The 24957-nt window shown below is 34.2% G+C and overlaps 1 protein-coding gene across 2 annotated transcripts in view; it reads left to right on the top strand.

Annotated features, from left to right (window-relative positions):
- Positions 1–24451, top strand: part of RAD18 (RAD18 E3 ubiquitin protein ligase) — a 106005-nt gene extending 81554 nt beyond the window's left edge. The window contains exons 12-13 of one of the 2 annotated variants that reach the window (XM_051981419.1): positions 14699–14755; positions 22176–24451. In XM_051981419.1, the coding sequence (XP_051837379.1) occupies positions 14699–14755; positions 22176–22278 (160 nt within the window). In that variant the 3' untranslated portion in view covers positions 22279–24451. The remainder of the gene's footprint in view (positions 1–14698; positions 14756–22175) is intronic. The other variant, XM_051981430.1, reaches the window with a different exon arrangement.
- Positions 24452–24957: the final 506 nt, after the last annotated feature.

The following is a 24957-nucleotide window of genomic DNA, read 5'->3' as shown; positions in this document are numbered from 1 at the left end:
CAATAGTTTTCTATAATTTTTGAGATCTTTTATATCATCACTGATATTGATATTCTAAACAAGGACAATATAGTGTAAGGAAATGCACAAAGCCATGGAATTAGTGAGTAAGGTTAATCAATTATAAATCTGCAAGAAGGAACTTAAAGGTCTAGTTCCAACTCTTGCATTTTGTGGATGAGGATGGCAGAACTAAGGTTGACACTGCCAGTCTAATTTTGTTTCCGTTAATTATACCACAAATGGGAAAACTTTCTGAAAACTAGGCTTAACCCACAACTGTGAGACCACCATTAATTTTGTTTCTAGCATTTTAAAGTCAGGGCCATCTCCAGTTCTGATTTATATCTTCTCATTGGACCAAGATGATTCTGGAGGGGAAGTTAAGGCAGGTGACTGCTCAACCCTCCCCACTTCAATCCCCACTTCACTTGCACGTCATGTCGTCACCTCCCTGATTCCATGGTCCTCTTGGAGAACGAAGGACAAACAAGAGTCTCTGTGAATAGTAGTAGGAGCTGTTCTACTGGGGACCCAACTGGGTCAGTTGGACAATGTAGTTCTTTCTTCCCTCCCTCTCTTCCTTTCTTTCCCTCTGTCCACAAAGAGTATTGTACATAGACTTATAGGTTCTCTGCCTAAAGGAATGTAACTTTTCTGAAGGATCAAGCCTTAAACCCAAATCACTCTGGCTTTTACCTGAGACCACGCCTCACTTGGTCATAGTTTCGACTCAGATTGAGTCTGAGTTAATGTAAATAATCAGTGTTTATATTTTGGCCAGAAACCCTGAAGATCTTTCCCTCCCAGATTGATTTTTTTTTTTTTTGACTAGGCAAAAGGAATCATTCCTTGACTCATTTCTTAGTTACCCTTAACCACTTTGAGTTTGAGTGTTGCCTCAGTCAAACTGAGACTTGTTAAAGACCTTAGCTGAAAAAGAACAAAGTCCCCCACTTCATCGAGGACCATCTTCAGTCCTCTTGATCTATACCAGGCTACTGGACCCAGATGACTCTGGAGGGGAAAGTGATACTGATGACCTTACCCAGCTTTCCCTCACTTATATCCAATTTGCTTGCATGTCATGGTGTCACCTCCCCGATGTCATGGTCCTCTTGGAGAATCAAGTACAAACACCATGTAAAGTTAAATTGTGTTCTTGGATAAGGATGCATACCACATTGCTGACTCTCCTTAGCCTTGTTGATTTTTCCAGGTAAGTGATGTTCCATGGAAGTTCATGTTAACTCAGATGAATTTAAGTATTAAAGTAAGGTTATTATCAAATGCAGACATTTTCCTCTTTTTGTTGTTGTAATACTTGGTAACTCAGCATAAGCTCATTTCAGAATTAATTGGTTTGTAGTCTTTAGTGACCAAATGTCATCTAGATCAATGCCTATTAATGGGAGGGAAAGTACATATTTTTGCATAGAAGAATATGAATTATACATTCAAATTTGAAGAAGATATTTTCAATATTCAATTATAGATTTAAAGCAAGAGAAGACCTATAAGTACTACTGCCTCATTTGGCACATGAGAAAGCTGAACAATTGTTAGTTGCTGTAGGTCACTCAACAGTATGAGAGAACTGGAACTTGAACTCAAAATTTTTTGACTCCAGATCAAGGGACTCTGTATTATATTATACCACAATTACAATTCTGTGCTTTTGAGAATGCTAAAGCTAGAAGAGACCTTGATAATCTAGTTCTCTTATTTCATAAATGAAGAACCTCAATCTTAGAAAAATAAAGTGACATAATCCTTGTCACATGGCTTGTTGGTATCAGAACTATGGTCATAATTCAGTGCTCCTGTCTCCTAGACCAGTTCTCAAAATAACAGTAACTTGTTTGTTTTTTGTTTATGTCCTAGTTAAGATTATTAAACTAGGTATTTTGGAATTTGATTAGCTGAACATCATCAAATACATTATGTTGATTAATTCCTCAATGTTCCAAGATGAATTTCCTTTTCATTTCCCCTTTTGCAGAACATCCAAAGTTATAATGTAAGAGAACAAATATGAAAGCTCTACTATCCTCGATGATGAGAAAAGTTTGTTGTAAAAGCAAAAATTCTTTACAAATGTTTTTCATTTTTTACCTTCTGTTGTCCTCTTTCCAGGTTCTTCCTTAAAATCCCTTGAGATGACTGTGTTTGGCTGTGTTTCTTGCCATGCTTTTTAAATTTTAATTTTAAATTCCACTTCTTCTGACTATTTTAGGAGGCAATACTACATGTAATAATAGCCCATCAACCTTCTCCATATATTTCATGATTCTTTTAGTCTTTGTGCTGGTGCCCTTGGCTTATGTCAGGTGTTTACTATAAGACTTCAGGCTCTTTATGGCATTATCTTCTATTGATTAAATTTCTATATGTAATTGTTATAATAGATGTCTTTGAAATTATTATGATTTATGTAAATATCCATTTTCCAATAATTTGTTTAAGTAATTTAAATTGGAGTTATTTTAATCATTTATCATTTATTTTTCCCATTTATTATCCTAGTTTTATATTAATTTTGATCATTGCTCAAACAAGTCAATGAAATGATTGTTCATAATGGTTTATTAAGGAATATTTTCCACATCAGTAATGAAACTCCTAAATGTAAGATATAATCAGTTTCATTTTTGTAATGTTATATGATACTTGCTTTATTCAGTGCCTCCTGTTTTCACAAAAAGTATTCATGATGTTTAGGTGTGAGGCTTCTATTATATATTTTTTACTATATTCTTTTTCACTGTTTTCTCTTATACTCACTTTTGCATTGAAGTCACTGAGTATCAAAATGTTTGGTAATATAATTTGGAGAGTAACTTTTGCAGACTTTAGGTAATTCCTTGTCCCTATGATAGGTGTTAGTCCAGACGCTTATTAAATTTATGGTGGGGTTTTGGGCTAATATTTATTATGATATTCTAGATGACTAAGTATCCCATGAAATGATATTACTTGGTATCTTTATATATGTGATAAAAACTAATTCTGCCAAAAACTTTACCACTCTGAATAGCATCTGTGAATCATCATTTTATTTCACAACAATTTCACAAAATCACTTGTAACCAAGACAAAAGGATAGAATGGAAAAAACTATTTAAGGTGATAAAAATAAATGATATATATAATTCTTAACAAAGCACAGAATCTGTTAAATGGAAATAATAATAGCAACTATCTCCCTGGATTAGTGTGAAGATAAAATGTCAAAAGAAAAGTGTTTAACAAACTTTAAAGCAGTATATAAATTCTAATTCTTTTTTCTTTTTTTTTTTTAATTAAAATTTATTTTCTTTTATTTTTGCTAAGGCAATTGAGGTTAAGTGACTTGCCCAGTGTCACACAGCTTAGGAAGTGTTAAGTGTCTCCACATTTGAAGTCAGATCTTTCTGACTTCAGGGCTAGTGCTCTATCCACTGAGCCATCTAGCTGCCCCATAAAGCTTTTTATTTACAAAGCATATGCATGGATCATTTTTCCAACATTGACCCTTGCAAAACCTTTTGTTCCAAATTTTCCCCTCCTTCCCCTCACCCCCTCCCTAGGTGGCAGGTAGTCCAATACATGTTAAATATGTTGAAATATATGTGAAATCCAATATATGTATATATATTTATACAGTTGTCTTGCAGGACAAGAAAAATCAGATCAAAAAGGGAAAAAAACTGGGAAAGAAAACAAAATGCAAGCAACAACAACAGAGAGAGTGAGAATGCTATGTTGTGTTCCATATTCTGTTCCCATGATTCTCTCTTTGGGAGTAGATGGCTCTCTTCATCGCTGAACAGGTGGAACTGGTTTGAATTGTCTCAGTGTTGAAGAGAGCCACATCCATCAGAATTGATCATTATATAGTCTTATTGTTGCCGTGTATAATGATCTCCTGGTTCTTCTCATTTCACTCAGCATCAGTTCATGTAAGTCTCTTCAGGCCTCTCTGAAATCATCCTGATGGTCGTTTCTTACAGAACAATAGTATTCCATAACATTCATATACCGTAATTTATTCAGCCATTCTCCAACTGATGGATATCCACTCAGTTTCCAGTTTCTTGCCACTGCAAAAAGGGCCACCACAAACATTTTTGCACATATGTGTCTCTTTCCCTCCTTTAAGATCTCTTTGGGATATAGATACAATAGAAACACTGCTGGATCAAAGAGTATGCATAGTTCAATAACTTTTTGAACATAATTCCAAACTGCTCTCCAGAATGGTTGGATCCATTCACAGTTCCACCAACAATGTATCAGTGTCCTAGTTTTCCCACATCCCCTCCAACATTTATCATTATCTTTTCCTATCATCTTAGCCAATCTGACAGGTGATAAATTCTAACTCTTACTGTTATTACTAGTTTTGAAATCGTAGATAATTTGGGTTCAGATCCCAGCTGTTTTATTTCTTGCTTAGGTATCCTTGGGCATATCCCTAAACCTTTCTGACCCTCTAAAATCAGAGTGGTAAACAATAAACTGGGAAAACATTTTTACAGTCAAAGTTTCTGAGAAAGGCCTCATTTCTAAAATATATAGAGAACTGACTCTAATTTATAAGAAATCAAGCCATTCTCCAATTGATAAATGATGAAAGGATATGAACAGACAATTCTCAGACGAAGAAATTGAAACTATTTCTAGCCATATGAAAAGATGCTCCAAGTCATTATTAATCAGAGAAATGCAAATTAAGACAATTCTGAGATACCACTACATACCTGTCAGATTGGCTAGAATGACAGAGAAAGATAATGCGGAATGTTGGAGGGGATGTGGGAAAACAGGGACACTGATACATTGTTGGTAGAATTGTGAATACATTCAGCCATTCTGGAGAGTAATTTGGAACTATGCTCAAAAAGTTATCAGACTGTGCATACCTTTTAATCCAGCAGTGTTACTACTGGGCTTATATCCCAAAGAGATCTTAAAGAAGGGAAAGGGACCTGTATGTGCATGAATGTTTGTGGCAGCCCTCTTTGTAGTAGTCAGAAACTGGAAACTGAGTGGATGCCCATCAATTGGAGAATGGCTGAATAAATTGTGGTACATGAATATTATGGAATATTATTGTTCTGTAAGAAATGACCAGCAGGATGATTTCAGAAAGGCCTGGAGAGACATGAACTGATGCTGAGTGAAATGAGCAGGACCAGGAGATCATTATATACTTCAACAACAATACTATATGATGATCAATTCTAATGGACGTGACCCATTTCAATAATGAGATGAACCAAATCAGTTCCAATAGAGCAGTAATGAATTGAACCGGCTACACCCAGCGAAAGAACTCTGGGAGATGACTATGAACCACTACATAAAATTCCCAATCCTTCTATTTTTGTCCACTTGCATTTTTGATTTCCTTCACGGGTTAATTGTATACTATTTCAAAGTCCATTTCTTTTTGTACAGCAAAATAACTGTATGGACATGTATACATATATTGTATTTAACTTATATTCAACATATTTAACAACTATTGGTCAAGCTGCCATCTGGGGTAGGGGAAGAGGGGAAGGAGGGGAAAAATTGGAACAAAGGATTTTGCAATTTCAGTGCTGAAAAATTACCCATGCATATATCTTGTAATTAAAAAGCTATAATAAAAAAAATAAAATAAAATCAGGATGGTACTCTGGAGAACCTTTAAGGTCCCTTCTCAGTCTAGATCTGTGAGTGTATGATTTACAATTTAAAAAAAAAATAGAAGTTGAGGAATTCCTATATAAGTGAATATGAGTCATTGTTCATCACTTGGTCTTGCCAACATGTAAAAATAAGGTTATCCCCTTTAATCTACAATATTCATGTAATTTCTGTCAAGCTATCAGGGGGATATTTTATGGGATTTGACAAAATATAAAAAAGTAAAAAAATATTGTTTACAACAATGCCATGTTTCAATATTTCCTTCCTTCCTTCCTTCTTTCCTTCCTTCCTTCTTCCCTTCCTTCCTCTCTTCTTCTCTCCCTCTCTCCCTCCCTCTCTTCCTCTCCCTCTCTCCTTCCCCTCCTTCATTCCCTCCCTCCATTTATTTTTTATTTTAATTCTTTATTTTTGCTATCAGAGTTATATCATCTGCATACCTAAGGATTGTTGATATTTCTTCCAGTAAGCTTAATTCTGGCTTTTGTTTCATCCATCCTAGCATTTTGCATGATGTTAAATAAATAAGGTGACATATATAGTCTTGTCATCCTTCTTTTCTATTCTTAAACCAAGAAGTTGTTCCACAATTAGTTTTGCACATGGCTTCTTAACCTGCATACTACAAATATGTAAGAAAACAAGTAAGATGATTTGGTACTCCCATATCTTTGAGGACTTGTGATATTTTATTGTGATCCATACCATCAAAGATTTTAGTGTAGTCAGTGAAACAGAAATAGATCCTTTTTTTGGAACTCTCATGTTTTACCATAATTCAACAAATGTTGGCAATTTGGTTTCTACTTCCTCTACCTCTTTGAAAAATAGCCTACATTTCGGGTAATTCTCAGTTCACATATTGCTGAAGCTTTGCTTACAGAATCTTAAGCATAACCTTGCTGGCATATGAAAGGAGCACAACTGTTTTGTAATTGAACATTCCTTGGCATTTCCCTTCTTTAGGATTGGAACATAAACTGATCTTTTTCCAATCTGGTGGCTACTGTTTAGTTTTTCAAATTTGCTGGCATAATTTGGTGCAGTACTTTACTAGCATCATCTTTTAGGATTTTATTGAGCTCAGGGGAGTTCTATCATCTTCACTAACCCTACTGTTAGCAATACTTTCTATATATGAATTCATTCTTCAAGATATCTGGCTCTAGATCAGTAACTACATCATTGTGGCCATTGGTGATATTAAGATATTTCTTGTATAGTTTTTCTGCATATTCTTGTTACCTCTTCTTCTGTGTTAAATGTGTTGCCCAGGGTCACACAGCTAGTAAATGTCTGAGGCTAAATTTGAATGCAGGAAGATAAATCTTAGACTCAGCACTCCATCTACTGCACCACCTATTTTCCCTGTTTCTTTACATTGGTCACTTAAGAGAAGTGTCTTATCTTTACCTTGCTGTTCTCAGGAATTTTGCATTCCATGGGTATATTTTTCCCTTTCTTCTTTTCCTTTTTCCTGTCTTCTCTCTTTAGCTAAAACCTCATTTTGCTTTCTTGCTCTTTTTCTTTGTGATGCTTTTTGTTGCTGTTTCCTGTACAACACTGTGAATAGTTCATGGTCCTTCAGGACTCTCTCTATCAGATCTAATCCTTTAAATCTATTCATCAGTTCCACTTCATATCATAAAGGATGTTATTTAGGTCATATTTATATGATCGGATGATTTTTCTTACTTTATTCCTTTTAAGTCTGAATTTTGTAATAAGAAGCTCATCTTCTGAGCCAAAGTTTCTCTATTTTTGGCTGCAAAGTATATAATTTATCAGATTTCAGTATCGATCATTTGGTGATGTCCATGCATAGAGTTGTCTTTTGACACTCATATAGTTGGACTCTAGTTTCTAATTCATTCTATTACCTACTTCCATTTTATGAGTGAGCTCATAATGAGTGTTTTCTATGACTAGTGAGTTATCTGAACAAAACTCTGTTAGCCTTTGCTATGCTTCATTTTGTATTCCAAGGCCAAACTTGCCTGTTATTCCAATTAACTTTTAGTTGCCTACTTTAATATTCCAAACTCCTGTGATGAATGTGACCTCTTTTTTTTTTTTTAAATGTTATTTCTAGAAGATCTTGTAGGTCCTCATAGAACTGATCAATTTTGCCCTCTTTGGTATTAATGGTTGGAAAACAGACTTGTATTACTATGATGTTGAACCATTTACCTTGGATTCAAATAGATAACAGTCTGTCATTTTTCAGATTATACTCTAGACTATTTCCCCCAGCCTTTTATTGACCATGAAGGCCACTCCATTTCTTCTAAAATATTCTTGAGTATAAATACTGATCATCTAATTAAAATCATTTAAATTCAGTTAAATTTGAGTCCATTTAAAATCACTGACAACCAAGATATGTTGCTTAATCTTTTCATCTCCCATTTGATCCTTATATTTCATGATTACCAGAATTTATTTGAAACACGTAATATTGTATAGTAAACATTGTACACTAAAGTGGTACATCTTCTGTTTTTAATAAGGGAATATTTGGACATGACTGATAAACATCTACATATACATCCAAAATAACTATAGTAGCACTGGGAGAAGTTAGAAGTAGAATGAGGACAAGTTCCTCACATAAAAAAGTATGCAAGGAAGAGCTTGTATAATGGAGGGGAAAATGGAGCTGGAGTATGTGACAGGCAATATTTAAACTTCTCATTAGAACTGGTTTTAAGACAGAAGAACATCCACATATATATTTAGTTGGGTATAGAAATCTATCTTACCCAGCAGGGAAAGGGGATAAGAGGGAGGTAGTGGTGGGGGAGAGGATTATGAAAAGGAGGCAGGTGTGGTCAGAAGCAAAACATTTTTGAAGAGGGTCAGGATGAAAAAAAAAAGAGAAGGATAAATAAAAGAAAATAAGATGGAAGGAAATATAGTTAATAATCTTAATAGTGAAGATAAATGGGATGAGCTCTCTCATAAAATGGAAATAGATAACAGAATGAATTAGAAACTAGAGTCCAACTCTTGTTGTTTACAAAAGACACACGAAACAAAGAGCACACATATAAAATAAAGGGCTGTAGAAAAATCTATTATGCTTCAACTGAAGTAAAAAAAAGGTAGGGGTAGCAATCATGATCTTAGACAAAGCAAAAACAAAAATAGACCTAATTAAAAGAAAAGATTAGAGTATTACATTTTGCTAAAAAGTACCATAGACAATGAAATGATATCAAAACAATTTGCAGCAAATTTCTCTCATAAAGGCCTTATTTCTTCAAATATAGAGGAAATAGAATCAAATTTATGAGAGCACGATTTAGTTTCCAGATAATAAATAGTTAAAGGATATGAACAGGCAGTTTTCAAAAGGAGAAATCAGAATTATTTATAAACATATGAAAAAATCTTCTAAATTACTTTTCATTAGAGAAATTCAAATTAAAATAAATCTTGAGATACTATACCTCATACCTACCAGAAATGACAAATATTGAAGTGAGGGAAAAATAGATACACTAATAAACTGTTGGAATTGTGAACTAGTCCAACTGTTCTGCAGAACAATTTCAAACCATGCCCAAAGGACTGTAAAACTATTAATACCTTTTGATCCAGCAGCAACATTAGTTCTGGATCTGTACTACAAAGAGATCAAAGAAAAAGAAAAGGACAAAAATATTTATAGTTGTTTTTTTTGTGATGGCATAGAATTGTAAATTAAAGGGATACTCATCATTTGGGATCACTGAACAAGTTGTGGCATATAATTGTGATATTGTAATATTGTGCTATAAAAAATGACAAGGGGTGATTTCAGGGAGGAGAACCTGGTAAGATGTATATGAACTGATGCAAAGTGAATTGAGAAGAACTGGGAGATCATCATGCATAGTAATAACAATGTTGTAATAATGATCAATTGTGAAAGACTTGGCTACTCTGAGCCATTCAGTATTCCAAGACAGTTTCAAAAGACTCATTATGAAAAAATGCTTTCTATCTCTAGAGCAAGAACTGATGAACTCTTAAAGTGCAAATTGAAGTATAATTTTCACTCTTCCTTTATTTCTTTTGCTTTTTTGTTGTAATATGACTAATATGGAAATATATTTTGTATTTCACATTTATAATTAATTGATATCATTTTCTTTGTCTTCTCAGTAAGTGAGAGAAGGGAGGGAGAGAATTTGGAACTCAAAATTTAAACAGGAAAATAATGTTAAAATAAATAAAAAAAAATAGGTCCAGCAAAGTGAAAAAGACCATAGACTCTCAATTTTTTCATCTATAAAATGAGGGATTTAGACTAAGACATACCTGAGCTCCCCTGTAATTCTGAATCTATTATTATAATGCAATGGCTACAAAAAAGAAGAGGGGCAAAATCAGGGCAAATATAAAATTTGCATTAAAAAACCTCTTGTAACTCATCCTTAAGCTGGGTTATTTTTGTATTATGGACTTGCTTTTTTACACTCTCTAAAGTACTATGTGTACCAGCAGTGCTAGATAAATAACATGTCCTGATGACTTTGCACCCTGGTGATACAGGAAAAGTTGAGTTCATGGATGGCAACGGCATGTATATAGGTAATCAAATTTCTGCAAATTGCAAAGTGAAGCAGAATCCAGAGACCAAGATATCCAAGTATATTGCTTTTGTCCCAATTTCTCAGTATGCCTCATTTCTCTTGATTTTGACAATGAGATCTTGGCTAGGAAAAAAGAAACTGTCAGATGTGTTTCTCTATATGCCTTGGGATTCACTCATAAATAGAAGGCATGGCAATGGTGGTGATTTAGTGAAAGATTCTGAGAAATAGAAAGGAAGAAAACCAGGAGGAGAGCTGTGCCATGAAAACCCAGAGAGGGGGGTATTTCCAGGAGGAGAGGGTGGCCAGCAGTGCCATGTGCTTTAAGGAACTCAAGAATAATGAGAATTGAAGGGGGAAAACATCAGTTTTGACAGTTTTGAGATTATTAGTAATTTTGGAAAGAAGAGTTTTAGTTGATTGATGAAGTAGGAATCAAGGTGACAAGCCACTGAAACAGTTTTCAATTTTTCTTTTTTATATAACAGTACTCAAAAGAAATAAATGCAGAGAAAATAGAATCAAGGCTAGAATAAAACACAGATAAACAGGACAAGTTTTGAAAGACAGGTGGAATTTATTATACAATTGGAAGGGAAAGTAAGCTGTACAGAGTAGAGATCTTACAATTTCATACACATTCTTCTGCCAGGTAAATGGAAATCTCCATTTTATTGATGTTCAGAATTTAAAAGTAAAGGAAAAAAGTAAAAAATATATTATTAGCATGGAAAATGAAAAAAAAACCTATCTCAATAGGCAATTTTGGGGAATTGATGTGGCTATAAAATTCTCACTTTATTTTCAATTTATAAGCATTTGCTTTCTGTCTCTCCTAATTCCTTTCACAGTCCTAGTTGAAAAGAAGAAAGAGAAAACTGTTGTAAAAGATATATATAATCAAGCCAAACCACCCCCCCCCAAAACAAAACCAAAATGCAAAGCAACAAACTATCCAATATTGGCCATATCCAACAATACAGCATATTTAGCATTTTGAACACATTACCTCTTTCTCCAGTGTAACATTCTTTATTATCACTTCTCCAGAATCATCGTTAGTCTTTCCATTGATCAGAATTCTTAAATGTTTCAAAGTTTATTTATACAATGTTTTTGTTAAGTCAACAAGCATTTAAATTCTTATCATTGACTGGTTATTATAAAAATTGTTCTCAATTCACTTTACTCTACACCAATTCATTCAAATCTCAGGTTTCTCTTTCGTGGTTTCTTATGATATAATAATATTCCATACTATACCATAATTTCTTCAGCCATTCCCCAATAGATGTTTAGGAAAATTCCTTAACCAGTGGTCAGTCTGGGTTAACAGGGATGCAGTCCTGAACTGGACTCTTATGTAAGCCTTTTCAGCTTTGGAGAACCTACCAGAAGTTGTACTCTACAGCCTTCTAAAACTTAGCAAACACCTGTGGGCAGTAAAGAAGAAACATCTATGAGGAAGGAGAATCAAAAAAGGGAAGAATGTTTCCAAAAGGGGTGGTTGGCAGTATTAAATGCTACACAGAGAGGATAAAAATAATACCTGATTACTGGCCATTCTTATTTCTGGTTGAAGCAGTGAAACTGAAGGTCATTGGAGTTTAAGTTAAGGAACCCTTAGAGCCAGGTTGTTAGATGACTCCACATGGAAGTTGACGTCATTTATGGTGAAAGTAATAGGCAACTTTCAGGGGTTTTCATGGATTTTAAAAAATTCCTCTTCTACCATCTGTTTTCACTGATATGGCTTCACATCACTAAGAAACCTCTTAGGTTTGTGTCCTTAATGTACCGCAAATATTTTCCTTTAACAAACCAGTGGCTTTAGCTGGTACTTTGAAAGCTCCAAGGTAAATTGATCATACAACATACTGAGCTAATTGACAGGGATGACTATTCTGCTTACTTAACTTGGAATGGATTGAATGCTTTGTAACCATTGTGGTTAAAAAAAAAAGAAAGAAAGAAAACCTATTTTCAATTTCTTTTTTTCCATCTTTTGACAATGTGGAGATGCTGGATCCTGGGTCATACAGTACTAGCTTCTCTGACTTGTATTGCTACTTGGCTCTGTTCCATCTGGATCAGAGTTGGACAAGTTAATGTGACAAGTAGTACCAAGTATTTCTTTCCCATCCCACTTTCACAATTTGAATGTGATGTTTAATTTATCATAAGTACCATATAAAATTTAAATTTAAATGTCTTCGGAAGAGTGGGAAGGGGATTCTATATATTATTTATAATCTACGATCCCCACTGTAAAGTGTTTCTAATTTTTTCAGGATTGTAGTTAAGGACTAGGTTATAATTTGTATCTACCTAACCAGACTTGATCCTCAGCAAAATTAAATTGGGGGGAATTCATCTTTGGTGCTTTCCCACCTCCCCACTTATCATTCTTTGCTTTCTCCCATTGGAATACACAATACTCTGCTCTATTTCTCTGTATCAAAATCCTTCCATGGGTTAGCTGACATGTTATAAAAGACATAAACTAGTCCACACAAGTGTAAGTAACTGATAAATACTTAACTGTTGGCCCTTCCAAAGGGGCAAAGTCTTCCAGTCAGTGAATGGCAGAATTAGGATTGAATGTATTATGTCTTCTGACTCTAAATCCAACTTTTGCTGCGTTGTTACTCTGGTTCTCTTTATAGATCATCTGATCTCATTTAATCTCATTTTACAGATAAGGAAAATGAAGCCAATTGAGGTAAACTGATACATCTTTAAACATATGCTAGTTAAATCACCTGTTCAGGATGATGTAGAGAGGTTCCTAAATGTGGTGGAAGATTATATACTTCCATGACCTCAATGCTAGGCTATGGCACTCAGGTCTAAAATCAGGTTCTGCTGCTTATTATCTGTATGACCTTGGGAACTCGCTTTCTGTAAAAAGAAAGAGTTCAGTTAGTTCATGTAAAAGGACTTTTTTCTATCTGCTCTACACTTGCTTGTTAGACTTTGTTTACAAACTATATCAAGCAGTAACTTTTCAATGTCTAAATTTATAATTAAAAGTCAACAAACTTTCCTATATTTTACAATATCTTTTTCTTTTTCAAAATTTCATAGAATAAGAATCACTAAGTTTAGATTTGAAAGGCATCTTTTTTTATTCTAATCCATGCTTGGAAAAATGTCTCCTTTATTACTTAACAAGTGGTCACCTAGCCTTTGCTTAAAAAGCTGAGGGGAAAGGAAACTCAAGGTTTTCCTAGGCAAACTATTTACCTCTCTCTCTCTCTCTCTCTCTCCCTCCTTCCTTGTTCTATTCTCTCCCTTCCTCTCCTTCCCTCTTCCTCCCCCTGTCCCTCCTTGTCCTTGTCCCTCTTCCTCTCCTTCTTTCTTCTCTCTCTCTCTCTCTCTTTCTCTCTCTCTCTCTCTCCATCCCTTCCTCCCTTTCTCCCCCTCCCCCCTTCTCTCTTGCTCTCTCTCTTTGACTCTCTGTCGCTTTCTGTGTGTCTCTCTCCCTCCTTCCCTCCTTCTTTTCCTCTCTCTCTCTTCTTCTCTTCCCCTCCCCCCATACTACTGCTTCAAGCTCTACTTTATGGAGCCAAGCAGAACAAATGTATTAATTTTTTTTTTCATGTTAAGGGCCTTTAGTCACTTGAAAACTGCCATCATATTTTTTCCCTTGCAGACCCCCCTTGCTCCTCACTCTTCTTTTCTCAGGCCCGAACATGAATAATTCCTTCAGCCAATTCTTATACATTCAAGGGCCTTGAATGAATTGATAATCCTGTTGGGGTGAGTTTTCTTCCATTAGTATACAGTACAAACCATATCTTTTCTTTGTTCTTTATAAATTCTACAGGTGCTCAACTCAACTTCTAGGACTTCCTTAAGAATATCAGTGAAGCCCTCTTAAGTTATACTATTGTTCCTTACTCAAATCACACAACAAGCTTTATCTCTTTGTCTAATTATAAATTTCACCAAACGAATTTGCTCTTTTCTTTGGCTTAGATCATCACTTATCTCTGCTCACCATATGCCTTCCCATTACCATTTAGGCCACCTGCAATTTTTAATTCCTCACAGGTTGGATATTTGAAAATTTATAAATGCAGAGTTTTATGTTGTAATGATGGACTTTTGGACTGAGAAGCAAACTAGCATTATAAAAAGGACTATACAATTGTATTTTGCCATCCAATTAAAATTCTTTTATATGGATAAGGTTTATATGTACATAGGTTTTCTCCATTATAATGAGAGGGATAGATTTTTTTTTTGTCACTATCTATACTGTGACCAAATTTGTGGAACTGTGAGGTATGTTATAATGGCATTTTATTAATATAAGACTGTAAGCTCCATGGGCAGTGACTGTCATTCTATATTGCTTTGTTCCTTGCCAATAAAAGTACAGCTTGCAAACAATCTATGAAATGTCTTATGATAATGCTTTGTACATGTCCTTTTAGCTCCAGCTCAGACATCATAAGAGACCTCATAGAGGAAAAGGAGTTTTTGGCAACAAGGTCAGTATGTATATGTATAGTCATTTCTCTGGGTACTTCAGGGGACCCATGATCTCACTGATATGGATATTGCTTTTACCAATGCAAATCATACCCTACATGTTCTCTCATCCTGTGTATCTTTTCGTTCAGGTTTTACTATAAATCTTCTATTTAATATACTTAGCACCTTCCTCTATATCTCCTGACATCAAATGGATTCCAATAGAGTATGCAAACTCTTGTTTATCCTTCACTTTCAATATGTGACTGGCTCAATTTCTTTTCCAGTTATCTCTCTCTGATGACATTTTACAAAGGAATTGATTAGGGTCCCCAAAAGAGACTTTGTATGTTTCCTCAAAACAGGGTGACTACATATGAATGTATTCTGTAAATACGCAGAAGCTTATCACCAGTAGGCCAGCCACTTGGTGATAAATTCTTTGACCATGTCAACCCATGAAACATAATCAAATGTTTCATTTGATTTCAAAATTAATGTATGCCATGAACTAAAAAAAATATCATATTCAGCCAATCATACCCATGAGGGCTAGAATTGCTTTTGTCTTTTTATCTCTTACTCCTAGCCCAGGGCTCTATACAGCTGGATACCCTTAATTAAATATAATGCTACCAGTTTCCCCTCTTATTTGTGTATCTTGCTTCAGAAATGGAATCACGGAATTAGGATAACCTGATTAATGAAATAGTGCCCGGTTTTGGCTCAGACTACGGACCAATGATCACAAGGAAACTACCACAACCTATCTGGAGATGGGGAATTCAGTATACTTTTTTTTTACATTTTCATAAAAGCTCTTTCCCATTTTTTCTTCCATAGAACAACCAAAGAGAGGAGAAAAATCTACTTAGAGACTGGATGGCACATGTTTTATAATTGACTTATGAAAGAACTGCCAGAATTCTGACCATTTTGCTAGAACAGATCATCTGGGATGATTATTCATGCTAGCTGTATGACTAGTTACTCTGATAGATTTACCATTCACTCTATTTTTGCCTTTGCTTGTGCCATAATGAATTCTGTGGCTTCTTTGCCATGTGTTCAAATTGTGCCCTCCTTGAAAAGTCAGACATCTTTCCTATTCTCCATAAAATCTCCACAGCTTTGTACAACCCACAATGATTGCTTTTTTTTCCCTCTTAACTCTTTTTTTTGTCCGGCTCACTTATTTGGCAACTATGTACTGCCTTGTATTCCTACTTAAATTATTTTCTTTATTGCCATTTTCCTAGTGTTAACTTTTTTGTTTGTATATTGTATATTAGTCTTTTGTTAGACAGTAATTTTCTTACCTGCAGTGAACATAACTTTCACTTCTTTGTATTACCATTCTTACATAGGTCAGCCATACAGTTCTAATCCTTAGTAAATACTTGTTTGCTTATTTTACTTTTATAATAACACAGTCATAATTAGTCACAATTTGAGTCATAGTTATTAAAAAGTACTTCATATACTGGAATGTTGTCTAGGAAGCTACAATCCTTGTCTCTTTAAGGGCTTACATTCTCGAATAATTTAAATGGAAATGGGAAAAATCTTGAATAGCTTGCTACCTTCCTCTGAAAAAAAAAAAAGCAACTCACAAATGTCCATCTCAAATTTATGGTCACATTTGAAAGAAACCTAATTCACATATTTTACATATTACTCCAAGAGCATGCTAAAGTACTTCCGTTTTATTACATTCTCTTAATTCCTTAGCTTTTCTAGCTTTCACAGCAGCATATTGTCCCAAATAAGGTAACATTTCCCACAAGAAGAAATCTAGTTCCCACAGTACACATGCTTATTCTCAGGGTAGTACATTTTGGTTTGACTCCAAGTTTCTTGGGTGTGAGATAGATTTACTTGGATTTCTAAAAAATAAGTAAAATTAAAAAAAAATTAATCAAGATTAAATAATAAACTGAAAAGATTTTCATTTTACTATATTGTCACCTGCAATGCTTTCCCACTACACCCAGAGAGCACAGGTAAGGGTGTCTGGATATTGTACTTTGTACTATGGACAACTTCAGGAACTATGGAAGGAATGAAAATCACTATTTGTCTTTTAAAATGTTACCTTTGCAGTCTGTTGCCTTTTTATCTTGGAATTCTACTAGGTGTCAAATTAGAAAAGACATTTCATTGATCTCCCTACAAAATCTGAAAATGTAGGCCTATCTTCTTTTTTGATAATCTGATTTTCATTTCAGTGTCATTAAAGTAAATAATTTATCCATTACCTCAGAGCTTTTCATGTTTTTAAAGAAGGTATGTTGAAAATTTCTGTCTTAAAATCCCACCATTAACTCTCCAGAGTGATCTGGATATATCATTTGTAATGATGATTCCAATTAATAATGTTTATATGGTATTTCTTTAGAAATGAAATGTTTATCTGTTTATGTATCTACACTTAGGAAAAGCTGTCTACACACATTGATACCACTTCCTCTCTTCTTACCCCTTCTCAAACAGGTGCAACATTGTTTCTTACCTTATTCCATTAACACTACTTTCTTTAGTCCTTGGCTTTGCTAAAGATCTCAGCTTTGCTAAATCCATTAGCTTTTTCTAAATCCTCATTTTTCTTGACCTCTCTGAAGTATTTAATAATGCTGATTGCTCACCCCTCCTGAATACTCTCTTCTCTTTGGATTTTCATGACACTGATCTCTTCAGACTTGTTTGTTCCTTCTCAGCCTGCTTTGCTGAATCTGCAACCTTTCTTTGCCTTCTTATTTAGATATACTTCTGGACTCCGTCCTGGGTTCTATTTTCTTTCTATAATATCTGACTTGATGACCTCACATCAATTCCCAATGATTCAATTGTCATTGCTTCACAAGCGATTACAAGTGATAAGTAGATATCTAATGGTGTTCTCCCTCTTTTTATCCCTGAACTTCATTTCCAAATTACTACTTGCTTAGTGAACATTTAGAACTAGCTGTGCTATAGACATCTCAAATTTAACATGTCCATGATAGAACTCACTACTATTTTCTCCATAAAATTTACCCTTCTTCCTAACTTTTCTATTTCTGTCTAGGGATCCACTATCATTCTAGTCATGCATATTTGTGACCTCCAAGCCATCTTTAACTCTTCTCTCCCTTACTCTACATATCCAATCACTTGGCAAGTCTTGAAGATTCTACTTCCAATACATTTCACATCAATCACCTTCTCTCCATTCACATAGCTGCCATCTTATTATCTCTTAACTTATAACTATAACTATTCTTTTCGCCTCAAATCTCTTCTCTCTCGTGTCCATTTTCAACATAGCTACAGAAATGATGTTCCTGAAATGAGTCAGATTAGATTACTTTCCTGCTGAATAAATTCTAGTGGCTCTCTTTTGTATCTAGCAATAGATGAAGGTTTCTGTTGACAAAGAATACCACTAAACCCAGCTGCAGTCTCGTTTATATATATTTTTAGTGCACTTTTGGTTCAGCCTAACTGACCTTTTTGCTATTCTTCACACGCAATGTTCTGTCTCCTGTCTCCAAGTCTGTGCACTAACCTGGAATGTATTTCTTTCCTATCTCTATGTCCTCTAATCCTGAGTTTCTTTCAAAATTCATCTCTAAAACCACATTCTGCAGAAGTCTTTTTCTTAATTCCCCCAAGTTGCTAGCTCCCCTATCCCTTTGTGCTATATTTATTTGCAGTGAATTGCCTAGCACTGTGTGTGTGTGTATGTATATATATATGTGTGTGTGTATGTGTGTGTGTGTGTGTGTGTGTGTGTGTGTGTGTGTGTGTAAAATATGCTTAAACATGTACATCTTGTCTTCTTTAGTAGAATGTAAGTTCCTTATGAACTGGAATTGGTTCATCTTTGTCTTTTTATCCTTTGGTTACTTGTAATTTTGATTCTTCACAGATTCTGTCATTCTGTGATTTTTAGCCATATAATATTGCTGTAAGAATATTGGTTTTAAGAAAAGCTTTTTAAAATATCATTGAAAATATCACAGAATTTCCTAAATAAGAACTTAATCTCTTTGTCATTTTCAGTGTTGTGCCAAACCCTGCCAATAGGATTGCAATCCTTTCATCTACTTCATTCACCCAAGATCTATATGATGGTTGATTAGTTTGAGCGACAATTCTCAATTTTATTGAGAATTCTCAATTATATGTAGCACGATACATTTTTAATCTACTCTTGTTTTATACATGTAGATGGTTAGGTCAGCCTTTTGGTAAAATGTTCATTTGTAGTGTGCAAAGGTTAGATGTACTTTCTCTATTTTAGAATTATTAAGTAATTTTTAATTGCATTTCTTTTAGATAGCTAAAGGTAAGCTAAGACCCAGAGAACTTCATTGAGTTGTTCTGGGCCACATATTTAGTGAATGGTAGAGTCAGCACTGGAAACCAGGTTTGATGCACAGACCATTGTTCTTTCCACTGTGTTAAGTTGCCTGATGTAATTTGGAAGGCTGTGGGGTTTGACAGAAAGATCATTGTAATTGAAGTTCTAGTCCTTGGCTTTTCTCACTTCTTAGTTCTTATTAGTGCGATTCAATATTCCCTTCTAACTCTAAATGTATGGTTGTATGAACCACATACAGGTCTGCTGATGCATGAATTCAGTGTATAATTGAATCAATTGGTTGGAATGACACAAATGAAATGACTATAAGAGACCTGACATGCTAGTACTTTGTAATAGCATACTGACATTTTCATTCATAAAGAGCCAATTTTAAGGACTCTGGTTTAAAGTTTTAATGTATTTTAAAAATATTGTGACTTTAAATTGCCTTTTCTTAAGTGTTTTTTCATTGGCATGGTGCCCTAATATAAATCACAATACCCCTAGACAGACTAAGACAATTTTTCATTTTACTTCTATTTGCTTGTGATTTATTGGTGAAACCAATTAAGATATTGGACTGAAAAAAAAAATCTCCTCTTGTTTTCCAAATTGTTCTGGTATCTTGTTGCCCAAGTTGTTTCATACAACTTATTTTGTTTCTCCAATACATTTTTGTTAACTTCATATTTCTTATTCAAATATAAAAAGCTGTAGGGAAAAGTTATCTTTAACTTTGTGCCCCAGAGTTATTGTTAGACAATGACTGAAGCTTCAGTTCTGTCTCATCACTGAGAATTCTCAGCCAAATTCTTGAATTGATGTTCCTTTTTGGTGGTAGAGGAGATTGCTTTTTCTTGGCTAGTAGAGCATGGAAATCTCTTTTTAATATTATGTAGTAATTTTATGATAAAGGAAATAGTCATCATTATGTGAGAAAAAATATCTTTATTGTGGGCAAGAATGTGTTAGAGTTGATTTTGTAGAGAATAATTAGACCAAGAAACTTTAGTGGTTCCATCAGATCATAACTGATTTTTGTAGTATATTAGCAGAGGACACTGATGATATTACTTGGATTGAGCCTTCTTCTCTGTGTTCCCCCAATTAATTAATCAAGAAGAATCAGAATTTTTATCCTTTATGCCAATTTAATGACAGAATTGAAAAAATATAATTATTATTATTATCTTGTTTATTTTATTCAATGCTTTTATCAAAAGACAGAAATAATCTTGCCTCTACTAAAACTATGAATTGACTGATTTTTACTTGTATTTTGAGCCACTAGTTTCCTTAATAGTAAATATTAATACATTCAATGAGAATTATTACTGGGAATTTGAGAGCAAAAGTTTGAGTTATTCTGGCATCAAGAATCCAATTTTTTAAGAAAAAGCCAAGTTTTTTCTTTTTTTTCTTATCCACTACTTAATTTTCTTAGAGTTTTTATGACTTTATGAAGGATCATTTTGACTCTTCTCCTCTTATAGTTCCCCTATATTCTCTATTTGTAGTATTCCTAAGTTTTTGTAATTTGTTATAGTTCTTTGGCCATAGGTGGGATCTTTCTATTCCATATATTGCCAGGATATTAAATATAGTTTTCTTTCTGCCTCAACCCCTAAAATATTCCAGATGTTCATTTCCTAATAAAAACAAGCATTTAGAATTACTACATGATAAGAGAGCACCAAAGTACCAGTGATAAATCCAAGGCATTTGGAACAATTTCCTGAGATACAAAAAGAATTGGGTGAATGTGATGGTTTCATCATTGATATTTGAAAGATCATGTAATATGGGAATGACTTTGAACCATGGGATCAGAGAAAAGTAAACAATTCTCGTTTTCTGAGGTGACTGGTCACCAAACTATGTGAAGAAAGAGTGAATTTTCTTTTAATCATGTTGAATTTGAGATGCCTATGGAAATCTAGTTCTAAATATCTAGTATGAAGTTGATAATGTGGGACTGTTGTGTCTGGGGATGGATAAATAGATCTGGGAATCATTTTTATGAACATGATGATTGAAGCAATGGAAAGTGATAAAGATCACTGAATAAAAGGGCATAAATGCAAAAGAGAAAACAGCCCAGGATAAAGCCTTAGTGAGCATAGCATGGGTGGATAAAGATTTCAGCAGAGATGACAAAGAAGGACTGGTCAGATAGACAGGAGGAAAACCAAGAAAGAACAGTCACAAATCCAGAGAGGAAAGAGTATTTAAGACAAAAAAAGTGACTGTGTCAGATGGTAGAGAGAGGTCAAGAAAAATGAGTATTAAGAAATTGCCATTGGATCTGGCAATTGAGATATCATTAGTAACTTTGAAGAGATCTATTTCATTTGAACAATGGGGTCAGAAATCAGATCACAAAAGATGTAGAAAAGAAAGGGAAAATATATTGATTGATAGGATCTCAAAATGTGTTGACAGGCTGAAAGATTGGACTTACTCTACATAGATGGCATTTAATAGAGATAAATAGGCTGCTTTGCTAATAGATTCAAAAGTTGACTTCACAAATAAAAGATAAGGTAGTCCTGGCTTGAAATATCTGTAGGGAAAAGATCAGGGGATTTTATTGTGCTTCAAATTCAGGAATAATGTGATATGGCAATCAAAATAGTTAATGCAATATTGGAGTGCATTAAGAGATGAATAGCTTTCAGGAATAAGTAGATGATCCTACTATATTGTATTCTTCCTAACTTAGAATATACATCTTCCCATGTTCCCCCTTGTCTCATTGGTGGTTTTTTCCCCCAGAACTTCCATATTGTGGGAAGATCCAGTCCAGTCATCCTTCTTATTCTTTCCTCATGCTGCTCCTGATTTCACCAACCCCAATTGAGTATCTTTTCCCACTGGCCAACCACCCATTTTAAAACTTCTTATATGTATTGTCTTTCTTCATTAGAATATAAACTCCCTGAAACTAGGACTGTCCTTTTGCTTCTATTTATATCTCACCATTTAGCACAGTGCCTGGAACATAGTTAAGCACTTAATAAATGCTTGTTGACACGTTTAAATTTCATTAGGATTCTTTCTAAGATGCAACTTTTCCTTTTTGTTTCTAGGGGCAGAAATCAAAGCAAGAAGATGGCCACTAGAAAAGCATGTCGTTCAGGAACACCAGAAAACAACTGTAGCAATAGAAGAAGTAAGCGTATTAAAAATTAGACTTCCTGCCAACTTTTCTAAGTACAGGATCAAAGTGTGATACATTTTGTTATCCTAAGTATTTCATATTCTTTGACTGTTCAAGGGGAAGGTTAAAATTCTCAAACTGGTTGTTTATTGTTGTTGACAGTAAGTTACATTTAGGCTGATTTTTATTTAACCAAACAAGTCTTAATCTCTGCTCATTTGATTCTCCATTCCTTCTTCCCATCACTAAACACCTTCATACGCAACCAGACCCCCTTTCCCTCAGGGATGGAACACTATTGGCACAGTGGTGGATTCTCAGGTGTGTGTTTCTTAATCATAAAATATCCCTCCTGGGCCAGTTATTTCCCTCAGCCCAAGGGTTTCCGCTTCTTTTTCCCAATGAGACTTGCAGGAGGAAAACTAGGTGGTAGAAGAAAACAATAAGGTATCTCTATGGAAAGTTTAGGTACAGGCATTTAGGTGAGCATTTATTAATATGTTTGATTTAGACACATATGGTATCTGAATTACAGTGATTTTGCTTGTTAAATCCTGACAGATATAATTTAGCAGAATGTTATCGTGCAAATGGCTCATTGACAGCTTGTTACTTTTGCATAAAAGATTAATATTTTCATTTAAAAAGGCAGCAGTGTTTTAAAATAATTATAAAATGTATTATATACAATTCTTGAAAAGGCTCTTAAAGAGTTAAGTGACTCCATTGATTAATATTTGTGCCTTTAAATTCCTAAACCATATTCTTATTATTTTGTATTCTGACAATTAAAATGATAAGAAATGGATTAAACCTTCATGTCAATCTAAATTTTTTTATTTATATTAAAAGTTTGTTATGTATTGGCACACTACCTCAACAGGCACTCAAATCCCTTTAAAAGTATATATCTCCAAGTATCACTTTGGTGACACAGTGATTAGAGCACTGGCTCTGGAGTCAGGAAGACCTAAATTCAAACCTGGCCTCAGATACTTGATACTTACTGTCTGTGTGATCCTGTGCAAGTCACTTAACACTGATTGCCTAATCCATATGCACACATGAGCACATAAACACACATGTACACACAGTCTCAGGAAAATAGTTTGATTATAAGTTGTTAATAGAGAGAAATGTATGTGCCTTTTAACCTTGTAGTATAATGCTAATTGTCAGCATTTGTATTTAACCAAAGATTTTTTGCCTCTCGGTGTTGATTCAGTTTACATTGTTATAGTCATTGTGTATAACATATGCCTTTAAAAGAATATATAATACTATGAATACTTTAGGTATTAAATTATCTTGAACTCGGAGGAATTCTTACTTGCCTGCAGAATGTCTGCTGATGTCTAACAAATATTTGGTAAAATATTATCTGATGTCCCTTCTCGTAGATTTCTCACTTCTACCTCTCCACTTAGCATACTAAGAGTTCATTGAAGAATAGGAGCAAGCACTAGTAATATCATGGCAACACATTTCTAAATGTGCCAGTGACAACATTAATTTCTTCCTATTTCTAAAGTCTGTCTCCACTGACCTTGGCTCTTCATTATATGTTTGGAAATTGAAGTTAAAAAGTGGAGTCTTAGTATGTCTGAAGGTTGAGTAATTTCCTAATCAGAATGACTTTTTGTCTTTTTTATGACTATCCTGAATCATACAATTATATAAGAATGTCTCATTTTGTAAGTATGATTTGTTATTTTAAAGGAACTTGAAGTAGGACTCTTGAACCTAGAAAGAGATCTTACAGGAGGCAAATGAGAATAATTTTAACAAAATAGTGCTACAACTTATACTAAAATAAGGCATCATATTTAATTATGTTAGTCAGTTATGAATTTTTTTTTTTGAACTTCCATTTCTTTTCTTTATGACTTTATACATATTGTCCCCTGTGTCTGGAATGTGGGCTCCCTTCTCACCTCCAACTTGTAGAATCCATAGCTTTCTCTATAATGAGATACCCCCTTAATCTTTAGTCTTTCTTTTAAACCCTTTCTTGACCCCTCTCATCATCCCCAATTTTGAATGCTCTCTCCCTTCTGAAATTATTTTGTATTTAGTTCTCTGTGTATATCTTGTATCCCTGAAAACAATGTCAATTCCTTAAAATTAGGGCCTGCTTTGTTTTTGTCTCTGTATTCAAGCACTTGATGAGAATATTGATACCTAATAAATGTTTGTTGAAATGAGTGAGTAGATTCATCCTTTTCATGTCAGTGCCATCAAATTGAAACATTTTTTTTTATAAATAAGTTAAGGACTGCTTTCTGAAACTTCTGTTATAAATTGTAGCAATTCTTTGCTGTGATAAAAAGGTTAATTAGCACCTTGAAGATTTGACCTCTATACTCCAAGTTTTTTTTATTTGCCATGTGGCAACTTAGAATTCTTACAATAGTACTGGTGTGATAAGTATATATTTAAATTTCTTGAATAAAGATAATATATTGTCCATATGTGAATGCGAAAATTCTGACCCCTCATTAGTAGAGAACATACTTGATATAATAGAGATTTATTTTTTTCAGTAGCAGAGAATTTTTGTTGAGTTACCTATATTCTCACCTACTTTTATCTTTGTTATTATTATTATTATTATTTTTGCTGAGGCAATTGAGGTTAAGTGACTTGCTCAGGGTCACACAGTTAGGAAGTGTTAAGAGGTCACATTTGAACTCAGGTCCTCCTGACTTCAG

The sequence above is a fragment of the Antechinus flavipes genome, chromosome 1 (assembly GCF_016432865.1).
Source record: "Antechinus flavipes isolate AdamAnt ecotype Samford, QLD, Australia chromosome 1, AdamAnt_v2, whole genome shotgun sequence".
Taxonomy (NCBI): Eukaryota; Metazoa; Chordata; class Mammalia; order Dasyuromorphia; family Dasyuridae; genus Antechinus; species Antechinus flavipes.
The sequence above is the reverse complement of the archived record's forward strand: the minus strand, read 5'-3'. Positions and strand labels throughout refer to the sequence as shown.